Raw genomic sequence first — 16201 nt, 5'->3', positions numbered from 1 at the left:
CTGCATGACCGAGCATGTCAGGCGTGGCTGCGACTTCACCTGAAACCACACGCCTGCTTTGCCGCTTCCCTCCCTGCCCTCCTCACACTTGCCCTGCCTCTCGGGATTGTGTCCTTGCTCAGTCGCTTGAACCCAGCTCCTCCTTTTGGGGTCGAATAAGGAGAAGGGACGGGGAGTGTGCAGTTTTCTTCTGATCCCCGTTGTCTCTGAGCGAGCTGGGGTTCAGAGCACCACAGTGCTGTCCCTGCTTTGAGACGATCTGGGCTCTCTGGGGAGAGCCTAACTTACGACACCAAGCACAGTACTTAGATAATACTCTGTCTCATAATGCAAATATCAATCAAATTTAAAACAAAGTGTAGTTTTTTTTTGCCTGCATCTCAGGTTTCTAGCCCAGTCTCTGTTACTGCAACAAAGTTAGCAGTAGTTGGATGTAGAATGAAGATCAAGGCTACCCCCGTGTCTTCGGGGCTGACTATGGGCTCAGGAAACTCACATGACACTCTGAGAGGTATATCACCATAGACAGCAATGTTGGTGTCTTAAGTTATGGAGGCCTCAGGAACAAACAATGCTCTGTTACAAAGATTAGGAGCTTTAATAAAACCCTGATTTGCATTTTTTTATAAAAAAAACTATAGATAGTGGCTATAAATTCAAATGTGCATACATGTATATTCTATAAAAGGATTAGAAGTTCTCCCAGAATGGAAGCTGTGTCTTTCTATATATTCAGTCTCAAAATATGTATTGAACACCTCTTGTGTGCCAAGTATTTTCTAAGATAATTTTTTAAAGGCTCGCTGCACGGGCTGTCTTTGTTGAATGAGTAATCAAATAAGGAGAAGGGATGGGGAGTGTGCAGTTTTCTTCTGATCCCCATTCCCTCTAAGCAAGCTGGGGTTCGGAGAACCACAGTGCTGTCCCTGCTCTGAGAAGATCTGGGCTTCTTGGGACTGACCTGGAGGTTGGAGAAGCAAAAGTCACACAGGTTTAAAATTGTGACTGCTAAGGTGTCCTGGTACTGGTGAGGGCAGTGGGTAGCTAGAGAGGAGAAAACTGCGTGATATGTGGGTAAGTGCTGGGACTGAGGGGTTTCCTAGGACACTGGACATTGGGTGGTAACACTGGGAATGTCGCCGGTCGGTCACCCCATGTTTTTATGGCTCCTGTGATCCCATCTAGTGTGGGGCTGTACACCTGGTGGGAAGGCATTTCTCGTGTCTCCCGGTAAACAGATGAATATCTTCTCACTTTCCTGTCTGATACATGGAACTTGACCCCTTTCCTTGATTTCTATTAAAAAGTATCCTACTTGAGTCATTAGTGTTTGAAGCAGAGTCTGCAGGAGGTTTGGGGAGACAGAGTGATTTTATTGCAGAGAAACAAGCATCACACAGACAAAGGAGCTTAAATTAAATCATAACCCTGCTTAGGGGGCACCATTCCTGTGACAGTAGACTCTCTCTGTTGGCCAGTCCCTCTTTCTCCTTTGTCCTCCATCCTGCTCTTCTCTCTGTCTTCTGCTTCTCACCATGCCCAGATTCTCACTTACCGATGAGTTTGATTAGTTTGCTTATATCTTTGTAGTCTCTTTCTAATCAGCTCCCAGCAAAGGTTTACTTATGCAGCAGCCTTCCTGTACAAACTCAGTTCCCTCCTCCGGGTGTAAGGATGTTGTTGCTGAGGTTAGCCTCTTGGGTGCCCTGAATTTTTGCCTAGCAGACCTCCTGCAGGAGGTGTGGAGTTGCTGCCTGGACCTTCACCTCATGCTGCTTGGGGATTACAGTGATGGGGGTCACAGAAGATTTCAATACTTGGAAAAATCTCCCTGGTTAGAGACAAGAATGAAGAAATTCTCCAAGTTGGGGAAAAAAGGCTAATGTTAAAAATGGAAACTGGAGAGGAAGGCTTTCATGAAAGACATGCTTTACTACGAAAATGCTCAGCATATCACAAGGTTAGCCCAACCTTAACAATCCTCTTCTGAAGAGCTCACCTGTGCCTACTGGGAGACTTCCCTTGAGAAATTCACCTTTAGCTTTGTTGGTGTGTCAGTACCTTTTGAAACCATTTTCATGGCCAGTTTTCATGACACATATTTGTCCAGTAAGTGATTAATTCTTTAAGTGAGGTGGTTAGATGATTAGACAATAAGTTATCTCTGTGGATCTCTTAGAAAATCGTATACTTATAGGATTTAGACCTTGAAGAGGTTCCCACCACAATGCCTTCATTTTAAACGTGAGGAAAACAAAGCTCTAAAGAAGTAAGGCTGGCACATCCAATTGAGACTAGATTCATCAGTGTCTTATTTCCCTGGAGACAGATTTTCCCCAACCCTGGGGACCCATCTCTGGCTACTGGTAAGTGTGGCCTTACCCAACCTGCTTCTAGCAGACACTGTTGAATTTTCACCTACATTAACTGATTCACGACAGTCATCCTAGGGGGCGGATGCTACCAACGTCATCCCCATGGTCTAGATGGTGAGAGGATTTGCTCACTGCCCCACAATCAGGGAGTGGCCGAGCTTGGATTTGAACCCAGGCAGTTGGGCCTGCTAGGAAGGCTCTGAACACCAGTACCACCCTGCCTCTGAGCCCAGACATCAAGGATGTGGACGTGCACTCCGCAGTCTTTCTGGGATGCTCGTATCATCGGAAGTGTGCAGGATCAATGTTTCCCAAACTGCTTTGCAACTGTCACTTAAAAATTTACTAACGAAAAATTATTTTAATTGACTCAGAGTTCTCAAGGTTTCCCCAAAAATTGCCTTGCTTGAATTTTTTTATTCATTTTTTGCAGTCAGAAAAAAAATCTTCCTCGGCCCTTAGAGGACTAATAGCAGTTTGCCATCATCATAACTTGGCAGAGCCAGCAACTTTTCTTTCACGAAGCTATTTCCTATCTCCTGATACCTTCAGGGGGTCTATTAACTGTTTTAGATTATACTCTGGCCCCTTGGTATAGAGTGTGGTGTATTTTTTTTTCTTCACCCAGGCGGGAGTGCAGTGGTATGATTATAGCTCACTGCAGCCTCAACCTCCCAGGCTCAGGTAATCTCATCTCAGCCTCCCAGGTAGCTGGGACTACAATCACACACCATCATGCCCAGCTAATTTTTTGTAGTTTTAGTAGAGACAGGGTGTTGTCATGTTGCCCAGTCTGGTTTTGAACTCCTGGGCACAAGGGATCCACCCACCTTGGCCTCCCAAAGTGATGGGATTACAGGCATAAGCCACCTTACCCGGCCATGTATTGTTAAGAGAATGAATGTTTTCTTAAGTCAGGCAATGAAAGATGTGAAATGTAGGCATCTTAACTGTTTTCCAGAAAGATATGTTATGCAACTGATGTGTGTGTTCTGCAATGTATATGTTACAATGAGATGCTCTCAGAATGAGCCTGTTGACTGTGTGCCTTACTGAGGTCCTCTTTCTGCCTTCCAGTTTTACGGGAGCCCTATACAGTCCGTGTGGAGGACCAGAAAACCATGAGAGGCAATGTTGCGGTCTTCAAGTGCATTATCCCCTCTTCGGTGGACGCGTACATCACTGTCGTCTCATGGGAGAAAGACACTGTTTCACTTGTCTCAGGTAGGCTTTGCGTCTCCAGGGTGCAGGACGCCATGCTCACCTTCTGAAAAGGTTATTTCAGAGATGGAATCGGGTCTCCATTTATGTGTTCATTATAATTGAGAATTAGTATTCTTAAGGTTGATGCTATTTTGTAAGTAAACCTGAAATAAGTGTTTTGTATTGGCTTATAATGGCTTGATTCAGACAGCCTTTGGTGAGTTGACTGATGAAGAGAAATTAGTTACTGGCGCTGTGACTGTAGCCATCGTGTTAACTTTTTTGAGAAAACTGTGGTTTTATGTCTGCTTCTAAAAACAAGGTAGTAGCATTTTGCATCTGTGAGAGACCTCAGCATTGCACCTATAGCTGACATTCTGAAACTAAAATCCGGAAAATGGAAGCCCTGTTTTCATGCCCTTTTGATGCTTTCCAGTGTCTTGAGAGTTGTGTTGTATCTCTGACCTATTTCTTGAAGATTCTACTAAGAATATATATGTAGCAATGAAATGTATATTTGCATATGAATAATTTCTTGGCTTATATTTGGTGTGTAGAAAAGACAAAATTTACATTTAGCCTCCAAGAAACTGCAGTTCTTCATTTCTAACAGTGTTGATTTCTTGCTCTGTGCTATTTACCTGGAAAGGCTACCGTTCGAGTAATTGCATGGTGCTCCTGTTCTTCCATCCTTGGGTAATGACTGTTGGCGTATCTCAAAATGTGTTGGCTGCTTTCGGAAAAGAATTGTGAGGAGCATAGTGTGTGTTCCATGTGGATTATAAATAGTTGCCTTTTTTAGACATGTCTGTCTGCCCTCACATGCAGATGCACACACAACACACATGTTAACAGACTTCTTGACTAAGCAATATTTTATCAATTTATAGAGAGGAGAATTTGGAACTAAACCCTTACAGTGATACACCATTTTTGTTTTTCAGCTTATTGATTAGCTAGAGAGGTTGGTTACTGTACATCATGACCAGAAGGCATTTAAAAGATCCAAATCAAAATTGAAATACATTGTCATCATAGCATATTACAGGAATCTAGGATATAATGGAATTCTTAGTTTTTATAAAAACATTGTCTTTACAGTGAATTCAAAACTCCTCACACTTCAATGAACAATACATTCCTTGCTGTTATGTTGATTAATCATCATAATCTAATTTAGGGCATTGAAAAACACTAAGCTTAGTAACTGAAATGCGATTGTAATCATCAGAATAGAGACTCACTTATACATTTTTATTTGCTAATTTTCAGTGTTGAAACATCATCATCTTCTTTCCTTAGGGGTCATGTTCATTTTCTTAATGGCAAATGGAAGGATATGATGACAGTCATCTGGCTAAGCTCGGAGTCAAAGGGGAGAGGCCCTCGAATTTATATGGCAAGGGAGTATAGATTCAGGGAGGGGAAGAATTGGGGGCTACCTTTTCAATCTTCCAGACTCGGCGACCTAGGATAGAGACTTCACCATATTTTACCCCTGTCATCCAAATTTGCAGCCTCATGGTCTGCTCTGGCAGAGGAAGAGAGTGTGGGAGAATTACAAATGCCTTCTTAGTGCTTCCACTTGGAGGTGACACATGTTATCTCTGTTCATATTTAATTGGCCAAAGCAAGTCTCATGGCCATGCCTGACCTCAATAGGGCATGTGCCTGAAGGAAGAGGAGAACTGGAAATCTGGGTGAGAAATCAAAATATCTACCAGGAGGATTGTTTTTAACTTTTTTAAGTTCAGGGGTACATGTGCAGGTTTTTTACACAGGTAAACTTGTGTCATGGGGGTTTGTTGTACAGATTATTTTGTCACCCAGGTATTAAGCCTAGTACCCATTAGTTATTTTTCCTGATCCTCTTCCTCCTCCCCCCCCTCCACCCCGAAGTAGGCCCCAGCGTGTGTTGTTCTTCTCTATGTGTCCATGTGTTCTCATCATTCAGCTCCCACTTACAAGTGAGAACATGTTCTACCAGGAGGATTTTTGAATCGCTTTGGTTCTGCGTAATATGTTTGTTCTTTTGTTTCGTAGACATCTTTCATTAGCAGCATCCTCATGTTCGTGTTTCACCTTTTTGCAATCTCTGTGAACAGACTTTATTTTCCTTCAAATGTGAACCTAATTAAAAAAAAGGAAATGTATATCTAGTGAGGGGATGATGCTGGCATGCAGAATATAGAGTTTATGCCCCTCTGATAGGAACTGTTAAAGCCCATGTCCTCTCCTCAGTCAGATACTGGAGCTTCATCCTTTCATACAATTTTAAACGCAAAAGTTTTGGAGAAGCACTTGGCTTTTACTTCACAACAGCGTCGAGAAAATAAATACAACACAGGTGTTTATCTTATTGAGGAATACATCAGTAAGAAGCTTTGGTTTGTTTGTAAGTCAGTCATTGAAAGAAAGGGAGAGAGAGAGAGACTTCATAGTAGGTCGTTCAACCTGAGTCTCATAGACTTGTCACTAAAAATGACCTTGTAAATGACAACAAGGCCCCAACGCAGTGGCATGACCTGCTTGTAGGAAGTCTGGAAATTGAGCATTGTACCTGACTTCTATTGCTCACTGCTACAGTCAGACCCTATTCCCAGTGTCTGAGCTCCACCCATCAACAATGCCCAGAAAAGGAGGTCATGAAGTCACTGGAGGTGACACACGGTTTAAAACATTGGAGATCTTAATAAATAAACCATGCTCAGGAGGTTTAGGTGGAGAAGGGTTATATTTCTCTCTGGCTACTAGGACAAGGCACAGATAAGGACAGAGGACAGCCTTCCTCCCCCATCACCCAGGCTGTGCCGGGGTGGAGGGCGCCAAAAGGAGGACCCTCCCTCCCTCCCTCCATGCTGGCTGGGGCTGAGCCACTGCGGGGAAGCACTGGGATTCTTGGCTTCAGGGAACGACCTTGCACTGCACAGAAGTCCCAGGAACAGAGGGACTTTTTCTAAATTAGCCCTGACCTTCAGGAAAGCTGTCCTGAATGCCATATGCACAACAGATGATCTGTAAAAGGTTAATTTGTCTCTGCTTTGTATATAAACTGTAACTCCTGTGAACTAGTTTGGATTTATTCCTTGGCATGGCCATCTCCCAGGTCCCTCTTCCTGGATTATCAAATCATCCCAGCCTGCTGGGATCTGGCTGGGAAGTTTGTCCCAGGAAGCGTTCGTGCTCTGCACAGATCACTTCCTTTAGTGGTTGATTCTTTCCATGGAGAAAAGCAGTTAACTAAATCAGCCATGGAAATAAGCCTGTGTAAGTATCTTAGTGAGTGAGTTAGGAGCAGGTATGAGAGTGCCAGAGAGTTGACCTAGGAAAGCTGAGAGCTGATGGCAGTCAAGAGAGGGCCCAAAAGCATGATTCACAGGCCATGGCCCAACGTGCCCCACTGGGCTCAGGGCGGAGTGTGACCTGTCAGCCTGGGAGATGCTTAGCTGCTCAGCCTTGACTGTTGGGAGATTCCTGGGAAGGTGGGAGCAGCAAAGGCCTGCTTCTAACAGATGAGCTTTGGGTTTATGTGAATCTCTAGGCCAGGGGACCTTTGGAAATCCTGGTGAAGGGAAATGGGTATTTGTCTTCTACAAATTCTTTTTTAATGAAAAGCAAAATTAAAGATGTTGGTGTATTTCCCTAAAAAGAAGCAAAATGGTTTCTATTAGTATGTCTCACTAGGTTTTGCCCTTTATTTTGGTTAAGAAAACAAATGAGTAGGTTATTTTCTTGAGAAGCACAAATGTAGTGTTCGTCAGGGTTTAATGAGTGTTGTGCATTGTCGTGGTGCCTTTCGGGAGCTTACTGCACATCAGGGCCTGCATTGATTTCTTTCCAGGACAGGCTTCGGTTGGCCTGAAGGTAGACACGGGAATCAAGTTACGCCTCTTCATCATGTGAGGCCATGAGGCTACCATTATCAAGGGCATTAATGAGTGCATTGATTTTGAGTGACCTTTGGGAAGAATACCCCAACAGCTGAAAAGTAGCAATCCCATAATTCCACCAAATGGAGGAAAGATTCATAATATCTCATGTTGCTTTTCTGCCTGCCTGGGCTCTTCCCCGGGCCCTGGGGCCTCACAGGGTGACCCTTCCCTCTGGTATGATGGATGGGGGTGGGGTTGTAAATGTGCAGAGGAAAAACATTTCAGAGACAGGCACACAAAGGTGCCATCAGATGACCTCAGTTAATATGACAGATCTGACCTATTGCGTTCTTACCTCCCTAAAATGAGCCAGGAAAAACAAGAGTCGTGATGTCTGTGTGGAGTTTTTTAGACATCCTCATCACTTATCCTAAGCTGCAATGAAATCCTTTTAAATGCCCTAATATTAATGTAGCCCAGTAAAAATATAGCAGCTTGAATAATGATGTGCTTTTGGAGGTACTGCTGATGTGAAGATACATAAGACACCATCCTGGAAAAAAAACAATAACACCGGCTTTGTATTTGGGTTTCCCTTGACAAGCCTTCTGTGAATTTCCTCCCGATTAGGGAGGCCAGCAATAAGAGAGCCCAGCCTTTCGTTTCTGTTTCTTCTGATAAAATTGTGAGAATCTCACCAGGGGTTTAGCTACATTAACATCAAAGACACAGCCCAGGGGTAACCGGATTTGGAAAATGGAAAAAGCAAACATTTTACTATTCCCAGAGAAACTGCCTCCCTCTTTAGCAGTGGCCCAATTTTCTGCTGTAATATTTCCTATCTGAATACCTCTATTAGTGATGATTCAAGGAGAATTTTACCTCTTAGGATCAATGAGTTCAGGTCCAAGGATGATTATCTTCTTTCTGTATTTTGGCTAAACGTGAACAATTTTCTGCCCACATGAAATATCAAAAGACATAAACCAACCACTTTACAAGAAACATTTGCTGTAATTCTTCACTGCCACAATTGGGTCTGGGCATCATAGATAACGCAAGACTTGGGCTTTAAGAAGCACTCCCTCCCCAGGCCTCTGCAGAGATGGTTTCTGCTGTGGAGATGCTGGGGGAGGTTCCCGCACTGTCCCTCTTGGGGTGTTAGTCCTGCAGTAGGTGCTTGGGGCCTGAGGCTGCAGCTACACACATGCTTTTGCCTGGGGAAGTAGAAAAGGTTTCAGAAAGGAGGTTGTGATTTAAGAAAACCTTTGCATTTTAGAGAGGGGAAAACAGATTATAGGTACAGCCAACCAAATTAGACAAGGCTGCCCTTGAGCACGTTTCAGGAAACCAGAACTAAGCAGATTGGATGCCGTATTCTCATGTGAGGAGGGAGAGAGAGTTAGCACAGCTGTCGGGGGGACCTGAGGGTCATGCTGTGTGGGGGCCTCTGCTTTGTGCACTCTTGACTATAGAAGTTAACCTTCCTTTCTATGGCACTTCTATTGTGGTTTTATTGCTCCTCACTGAGCATTTTCCAGACATCTGCTATGCTGTGGCTGCTGTCTTGCGGAGACCTGAGTCTGCCCTCAAAGAGCTTATGAGTAAAAGGAATGAGATAAACATAAAAATAATGTAAAATTCAAAAAAAAACCGAGAGTCACCTGAAAGCATCATCTTTGATTTTAAAAGTGCCAGAGAGTTGCAGAATTAAAGAAGCATTTCTTTCACGTTCACTGAAAAGAAATTCATGGGACCAAATGAAAAGTATAAAAGGAACATTTTTCTATCTGTTATCATCTACCTAGCTGTCTGTCTTTGTATGTATCATCTAATCTTTTATTTATATTGCTTTTAGTAAATAAGAACCACATTTTAAACACTGGAAAGTATTCTTAGCTTGGAACGTGCACACCAGACTGGAATTAGAAAGGCACAGAGATGTCATGTTTTCACCGTGCTATATTTTTGGGAGTGAATTAACTGAGAAATAGGAAGAGAGGGCCCTGGTCTTTTTCTTTTTAAAAACCATTAATTATGTTATACTTTTGCCATTTAAGTCTATCGCTCGCTAAATTAGTTTTTGCATGTTACCCCGCTGCCACCTGAAGGTAATTAAAAGCTGGTTGTTTACAGCTCTGGAGAGCCCCTGTGTGACACCAAGAATGGGGGTCGTGTAAGGTGAGGGGCACAGCCTGAGTCTCCAAACAGCTGCTAGCAAGGCTCCAGAGCAGCCACAATAGCAGCTAGTCTGCAGGGCCTCAGCCTGCCAGGAGGAAACCTGTGCCCATTCTGAAAGCTGCAAACTGTGTATTGTGGAGTACAACCCAACACAGAGAAGTATGCTTTTGACTTTTGAACTACCAAAACAAGTAGATAGACACACAGAGATAGGTTATGTTAATATTTTTTCTTTAAAAAAGAAAACAAGAAAAGAAAGCATTGGGGCAAATTTAGCCCAGAGGATCTCGGGAGGGATGTGTGTACATGTGTGTGATGTGAGTGTCCACATATGTGTGTGGTGTTTGGTGTGATGTGTGCATGTGTGTGTGTGGTGCATGATGTGTGTATGTGTGTGTGTAGCATGCATGGTATGTGTGTGTGGCATGTGGGGTGTATACTCTGTGTGTGTGTGTGCCATGTATGGTGTGTGAGCTCTGTATGTGTGTGGAGGGGGAGTGTGTGTGTTTGTGGAGTGTGTGCTAAAAAATACGTGGTGTGTGTGCTGTGTGTGTGTGATGTGTGTGCTCTGTATCTGTGTGTTGTGTATGTGTGTGTAAAACCTCATTTGTTGGGCCACTAAGTCACACTAAAATGCCCCTGGATTTCCTACTTTAAGTTTCTGGAATGGGACTTGATTGCAGCGCTGACTCAGGTTAGCTGAGTGACCTAGGGAAAGGCGTTTCTATCTCTCTCTGTTGGTTTTTTTTTTTTTTTTTTTGCCTCAGTTTCCTCCCATGGATATACAGTGACTTCTCTAGTCCTCCCTCACAATACAATGTCAGGATATTAAAATTCCACATTGAATATTCCACTTCTTAAGCCAACTGCTAAGTTGTTTTTTCACTTTCTTAGATTTAATTTTGCAGGATGTTATATGCACGTGTCAAGGGTCCCCAAGCCCACCCTTAGGTTTGGTGATTTGCTAGGAAGACTCAGCATGTAGCTGCACCCATGGCTGTGACTTAATACAGGAGAAGGCTGTGGAGCAAAAGCAGCAAAGGCGAAAGGCACATGAAGTGACATTCAGAGGAAAGCAGGCCCCAGCTCTCAAGAGTCTTCTCCCTGTGGAATCACTAGGATGCACTTAATTTCCCCAGCAATGACTCCTGATAACAGGTGCGATGCTGTCTACCAGGGGAGCAGGGGAGCTCCTGGAGACGCAGTGGCCAAGGTTTCCTTTGGGGGCAGGTCATGTAGGCACCCTGGTATGTTTGGTATGTACCAATGTTCCAGACTCCAGAAGGGAGGCAGGTGCTCATCGTGAACTGTATTGTTGATGCAGTTGAGGCAGTGAGCCACCCTAAGGGTGGTGGGAACCCTGCCAATATCCTAGTTCCCGGATACCAGCCAAGGGACAGTCTTGCAAGCAACCCTTCATAAGAGTGACAGTCTCAGACCTACCGTGTGAACTCTTCTCTGTGCCATGCAACTTTTTAAATGATGTTGGCTCATCTTCATTTTCATACATTCAACAATCACTTTGCATATGCTCATCATGAAATGCTGGAGAAGGCAAATGAAGAAAATCTATACTTTATGTACTTTGTTGCCTTGTACCCAAGTATTTCAAGCCTTAAGAAAGGTCTCATCCCAAATTATTTTAAGATCTGAAAACACATTGACTCATACTCTTCCCTTGCTCCACCTAAGTGTAAATGGAGTTCATTTTATATTCTGCCATTAAGGATCTTCTGCCTTTTCTCTCCCTCCCTGTGATGTTTGGTTCTTTCTAGATATAGGAAACAGATGGCCAGCTAAGTCAATCAGATGTAATTTGGACACAAGCATATTCTCTGGTCTGTTGTTCATCTAAGAGTTTTCATTTCAGGAAAGTTCAAGAGAATAACAGGATCATTTAGGAAACAGTATTGTGTAGTGATAACCATAATGCTGTTAGATTATTATGATTATCAACAAGCTAAAATAGATGTCACAAACCAAGATTTGCTTAGACAATGTGCCACGGTATAAGAAAACAGGATTTGAGATTGAGAAATATAATTTTTGACTCAGAATAACTTACTAGCTACTCAAGAAGTCAGTGTGAACTCAAGGTATTGTTGAGCAGAGATAAAGGTGGGTTGGACGAGGCTTATGGTGCTGTGTCCTTTGCGCTGGGCTGGAGCAGGTGGAAGAAGGTCTCCTCGGCAGGTGGGTTGCTTGGCCTCCAGAAATCCATCAGGCGGAGTCACCATGGCTGTCAGCCCTCTGTGGCTCTCCTCCTGAGCAGATGGGACAGGACAGTAAACCGTCCAGCAGCCCAGACTTCCTCTCTCCTCAGCAAACACGTCACCTGTGGAATCCTCAGTCTAGGAGCCACCCTGCTTCCCTTCTCCACCGTCAGCCTGTGGAGCGTTCCTGCAGACTGGGCACATTGAGCATTTATGCCAGTCCGGTTTTTTTTTTTTTTTTTTTTTTTTTTTTGATGGAGTCTCACTCTGTGACCCAGGTTAGAGTGCAGTGACACGATCTCAGCTCACTGCACCCTCTTTCCCCCACCGGGTTCAAGTGATTCTCCTGCCTTAGCCTCCTGAGTAGCTGGGACTACAGGCACCTGCCACCACACCTGGCTTTTTTTTTTTTTTTTTTTTTTTTTTTGTAGAGACGGGGGTTTACACCATGTTAGCCAGGATGGTCTTGATTTCCTGACGTCGTGATCTGCGTGCCTCAGCCTCCCAGAGTGTTGGGATTATAGGCGTGAGCCACTGCGCCTGGCCCGGTTTTAACCAGCTCTTCACTGCTTGTCCAGATGCTCAGGTGTTTTTTGCTGCCCACATCTGTATAGCTGAAGAGATCTTTCCCAAGCTTTTTCTCAGTGTCCTGGAGCACCCAATTCTCAACTCTGCTGCACCTACTCTCCAGCATTCAAAGGGTCGTAACTTTTCACTCTGCAGGGGCTGAGAGCAGCTCTCTTCAGACAACCCTTTCTACCTCCAGCGTGGCTCAGCCCCACGTTCTTTTGCACAGGAAGAGCTGTCCTCTTCCTTCCAGCTTAGCCTCCCACCGTGCTGCCCTCCTGGTCCCCTTCCCCGCTCCAGCGTTCTAGGACCTCTTTTCATCAGCTGTGCCCTCTGTTGCTTCGGACAGCTTCTCTTTAGTAATTACCATATTACTTGTGACGCAGGTGCTCAGGTCCCCCAGTTTTAAAGAAACTTTCCCATTGCTGACTTTCATACTTCTTTCTTTCTCTATCTTTACTTCCTTCTTTCTTTTTTCTTTCTCTCCCTCTCTCTCACACTCCTTTCATTCTTTGTCTTTCTTCTGGCAAACTGTTTGAGAGAATGGTTTATAGTAGTGAGTATTTTGGGCTTTGCCTGTTACAATCTACTGAAATTCACTACTTCAAGATCACCCATGACTTCCGGATGTTAAATCCCAAGGCTGTCTCCTGGTCCAGTTTCTCTCTGGCCTCCCTGTTAGATGTACACAGTTGACCTACTTCCTCTGTTTGTTCCTGTATTTGGCAGCTCTGGCTGCCAAAACAAAATATCACACACTGGGTGGCTTAAACAATAGCAATTTATTTCCTTATAGTCCTGGAGGCTAGAAGTTTGAGATCAGGCTGCCAGCATGGTCAGGTTCTGATGGGGGCCTCATCCTAGCGTGCAGATGGACACCTTCCTGCTGCCCTTACATGACTGACTTTCTCAAGTTTCTTCTTGCAAGGACACTAATTCTATCTGATTAGGGGCCCACCCTTATGACCCAATTTAACCTTAATTACTTTCATACTCCAAATTACTTCTCTTAGTAATTACTGTATTTCTTGTGACACAGGTGCTCAGGTCTGTCTTCCCTCCCCTCCCCATCTCCTCCCCTCCCCATCTCCTCCCCTCCCCATCTCCTCCCCTCCCCATCTCCTCCCCTCCCCATCTCCTCCCTCCCCTCCCCTCCCCATCTCCTCCCCTCCCCATCTCCTCCCCTCCCCTCCCCTCCCCATCTCCTCCCCTCCCCATCTCCTCCCCTCCCCTCTCCCTCCCCTCCCCATCTCCTCCCCTCCCCATCTCCTCCCTCCCCATCTCCTCCCCTCCCCTCCCTCCCCATCTCTCCCTCCCCTCCCTCCCTCCCTCCCCTCCCCATCTCCTCCCCTCCCCTCCCCTCCCCATCTCCTCCCCATCTCCTCCCCTCCCCTCCCCTCCCCTCCCCTCCCCTCCCATCTCCTCCCCATCTCCTCCCCTCCCCTCCATCTCCTCCCCATCTCCTCCCCTCCCTCCCCATCCCTCCCCTCCCCTCCCCTCCCTCCCCTCCCTCCCCATCTCCTCCCCATCCCTCCCCTCCCTCCCCATCTCCTCCCCATCTCCTCCCCATCTCCTCCCCATCTCCTCCCCTCCTCCCCTCCCCTCCCCATCTCCTCCCTCCCCTCCCATCTCCTCCCCTCCCCTCCCCTCCCCTCCCTCCCCATCTCCTCCCCTCCCTCCCCATCTCCTCCCTCCCCATCCCTCCCTCCCCTCCCCTCCCCATCCCTCCCCTCCCCATCTCCTCCCCTCCCCTCCCTCCCCATCTCCTCCCCTCCCCATCTCCTCCCCTCCCCCCTCCCCCTCCCCATCTCCTCCCTCCCCATCTCCTCCCCTCCCCATCTCCTCCCCCATCTCCTCCCCTCCCCATCTCCTCCCCTCCCCATCCTCCCCTCCCTCCCCATCTCCTCCCTCCCCCATCTCCTCCCCTCCCCATCTCCTCCCCTCCCCTCCCCCCCCCCCCCCCCCCTCCCCTCCCCATCTCCTCCCCTCCCCTCCCCTCCCCTCCCCATCTCCTCCCCTCCCCTCCCCTCCCCATCTCCTCCCCTCCCCTCCCCCTCTCCTCCCCCTCCCCCTCCCTCCCCTCCCCTCCCTCCCCTCCCCCTCCCCTCCCCCTCTCCTCCCCCCCCTCTCCTCCCCCCCCTCTCCTCCCCCTCCCCTCCCCTCTCCTCCCCTCCCCTCCCCTCTCCTCCCCCTCCCCTCCCCTCTCCTCCCCCTCCCCTCCCCTCCCCTCCCCTCCCCTCCCCTCCCCTCCCCTCCCCTCCCCCTCCTCCTCCCCTCCCCTCCCCTCCCCCTCCTCCTCCCCTCCCCTCCCCCTCCTCCTCCCCTCCCCTCCCCCTCCTCCTCCCCTCCCCCTCCTCCTCCCCCTCCTCCTCCCCTCCCCTCCCCCTCCTCCTCCCCTCCCTTCCTTTCCTCTTTCTTTCTCTCTCTCTCTTTCTCTCTCTCTCTCTTTCTCTTTCTTTCTCTCTTTTTCTCTCTTTCTTTCTCTCTTCTACCTTTCCTTCCTTCCTTCCTTTTTCTTTCTAACTTTCTTTTTTCTTTTTCTTTCTTTCTCTCTCTCTTTCTCTTTCTTTCTTTGCGGTTAGGGCTTCATCAACTACAACTTTAGGGGACATGAGGCAGTTCATAGCAGTTGCTCTCCTTGGGTTTGTATCAGACTACACTGCCTTGTTGATCTTTCTGATTATTTCTGTGCTCTTTCCTTCAGTTTGCATCTTCCCCACTCAGAAATGTATGCCAGTCGAAAAGTCCAGTCCCAGCCACTTTCTGTTTTGGTCATTTCATCATCTTCCAGGGCTTCATCCATGACCTGTACCTGTGTGACCCTAACTTTGGACCTGCCTTCTCTCTTGGTCCTGCTTATTCACTCCCCCTGCATCCCTCCAGCCACCTCCAACAAAGGAAACCTTCCCCATGACCACAAAGGAATTTCCCTTTGATTTATTCATTTATTTTTTAATATCATGACTGTATTAGTTTACTAGGACTACAAAAAAAAAAATACCATGAACTGAGTGGTTTCAAACAATAGAAATTTATTTCCTCACAGTTCTGAAGTCCGGAAGTCCAAAGTCACAGCATCAGCAGGGCTGTGCTGACTCAGAGGGCTGCGGGGAGGGTCTCTGTCAGTACTCTGGGGAGGGTCCCCGTCACGGCTCCCAGCGCCTGGTGTTGCCTGCGGTCCTTGGCTCCTTGGCATCCTTGACTTGCAGAAATCTCACTCCATCCAGTCCCTCCCTCTACTGACACGTGACTTTTGCCCCGCGTGTGTCTTTGCATTTCATCTCCTCTTCTGATAAAGACAACAGTCATATTGGATGAAGGGCCCACCTTATTTCAGTATGGCCTCATGGTAACTTAAATGATTACATCTACCACAATCCTGTTTCCAAATAAGGTCACATTCTGAGGCTCCAGAAAGGACATTTTTGGGGAAAGCTATTTAACCCACTATGATTGCAAATTCTTCCGGTTCTTTTTTGGCCCTCTCTCACACATATTTTATATCTTTCCATCTCCTGCTTGACACACAGTAGACAACTGATAAATATATACTCAATGAGATTCTTAAAAGAAAAAAAAAAAGCATTTGTAGAGAAAGGAAACAAAAAGCAGACAGCCCCATCAGGGTAGCCAGGAGTACTGGTGCGCCAGGCCCTGTGCGTCCCTGCAGTCCTGTCCCCAGCGGCGCCAGCGTCCAGCTGGCAGCCACACCACCAGCTGCCGCCGTCCCAGCTGCAAGTAGCCTGGTCTGTGTCAGACCGGGCTGGGGGCCAGTAGGGGACAGGATCCA

The 16201-nt window shown here is 46.6% G+C and overlaps 1 protein-coding gene across 1 annotated transcript in view; it reads left to right on the top strand.

The window, feature by feature from the left end:
• Positions 1–16201, top strand: part of DSCAM (DS cell adhesion molecule) — a 799693-nt gene that overhangs the window by 150733 nt on the left and 632759 nt on the right. The window contains exon 3 of the mRNA XM_030806202.1: positions 3453–3599. Coding sequence (XP_030662062.1) covers positions 3453–3599 — 147 coding nt within the window. The remainder of the gene's footprint in view (positions 1–3452; positions 3600–16201) is intronic.

Source organism: Nomascus leucogenys, chromosome 25 (assembly GCF_006542625.1).
Source record: "Nomascus leucogenys isolate Asia chromosome 25, Asia_NLE_v1, whole genome shotgun sequence".
NCBI classification, from domain to species: Eukaryota; Metazoa; Chordata; class Mammalia; order Primates; family Hylobatidae; genus Nomascus; species Nomascus leucogenys.
This window is presented reverse-complemented; position numbering and strand designations above follow the sequence as displayed.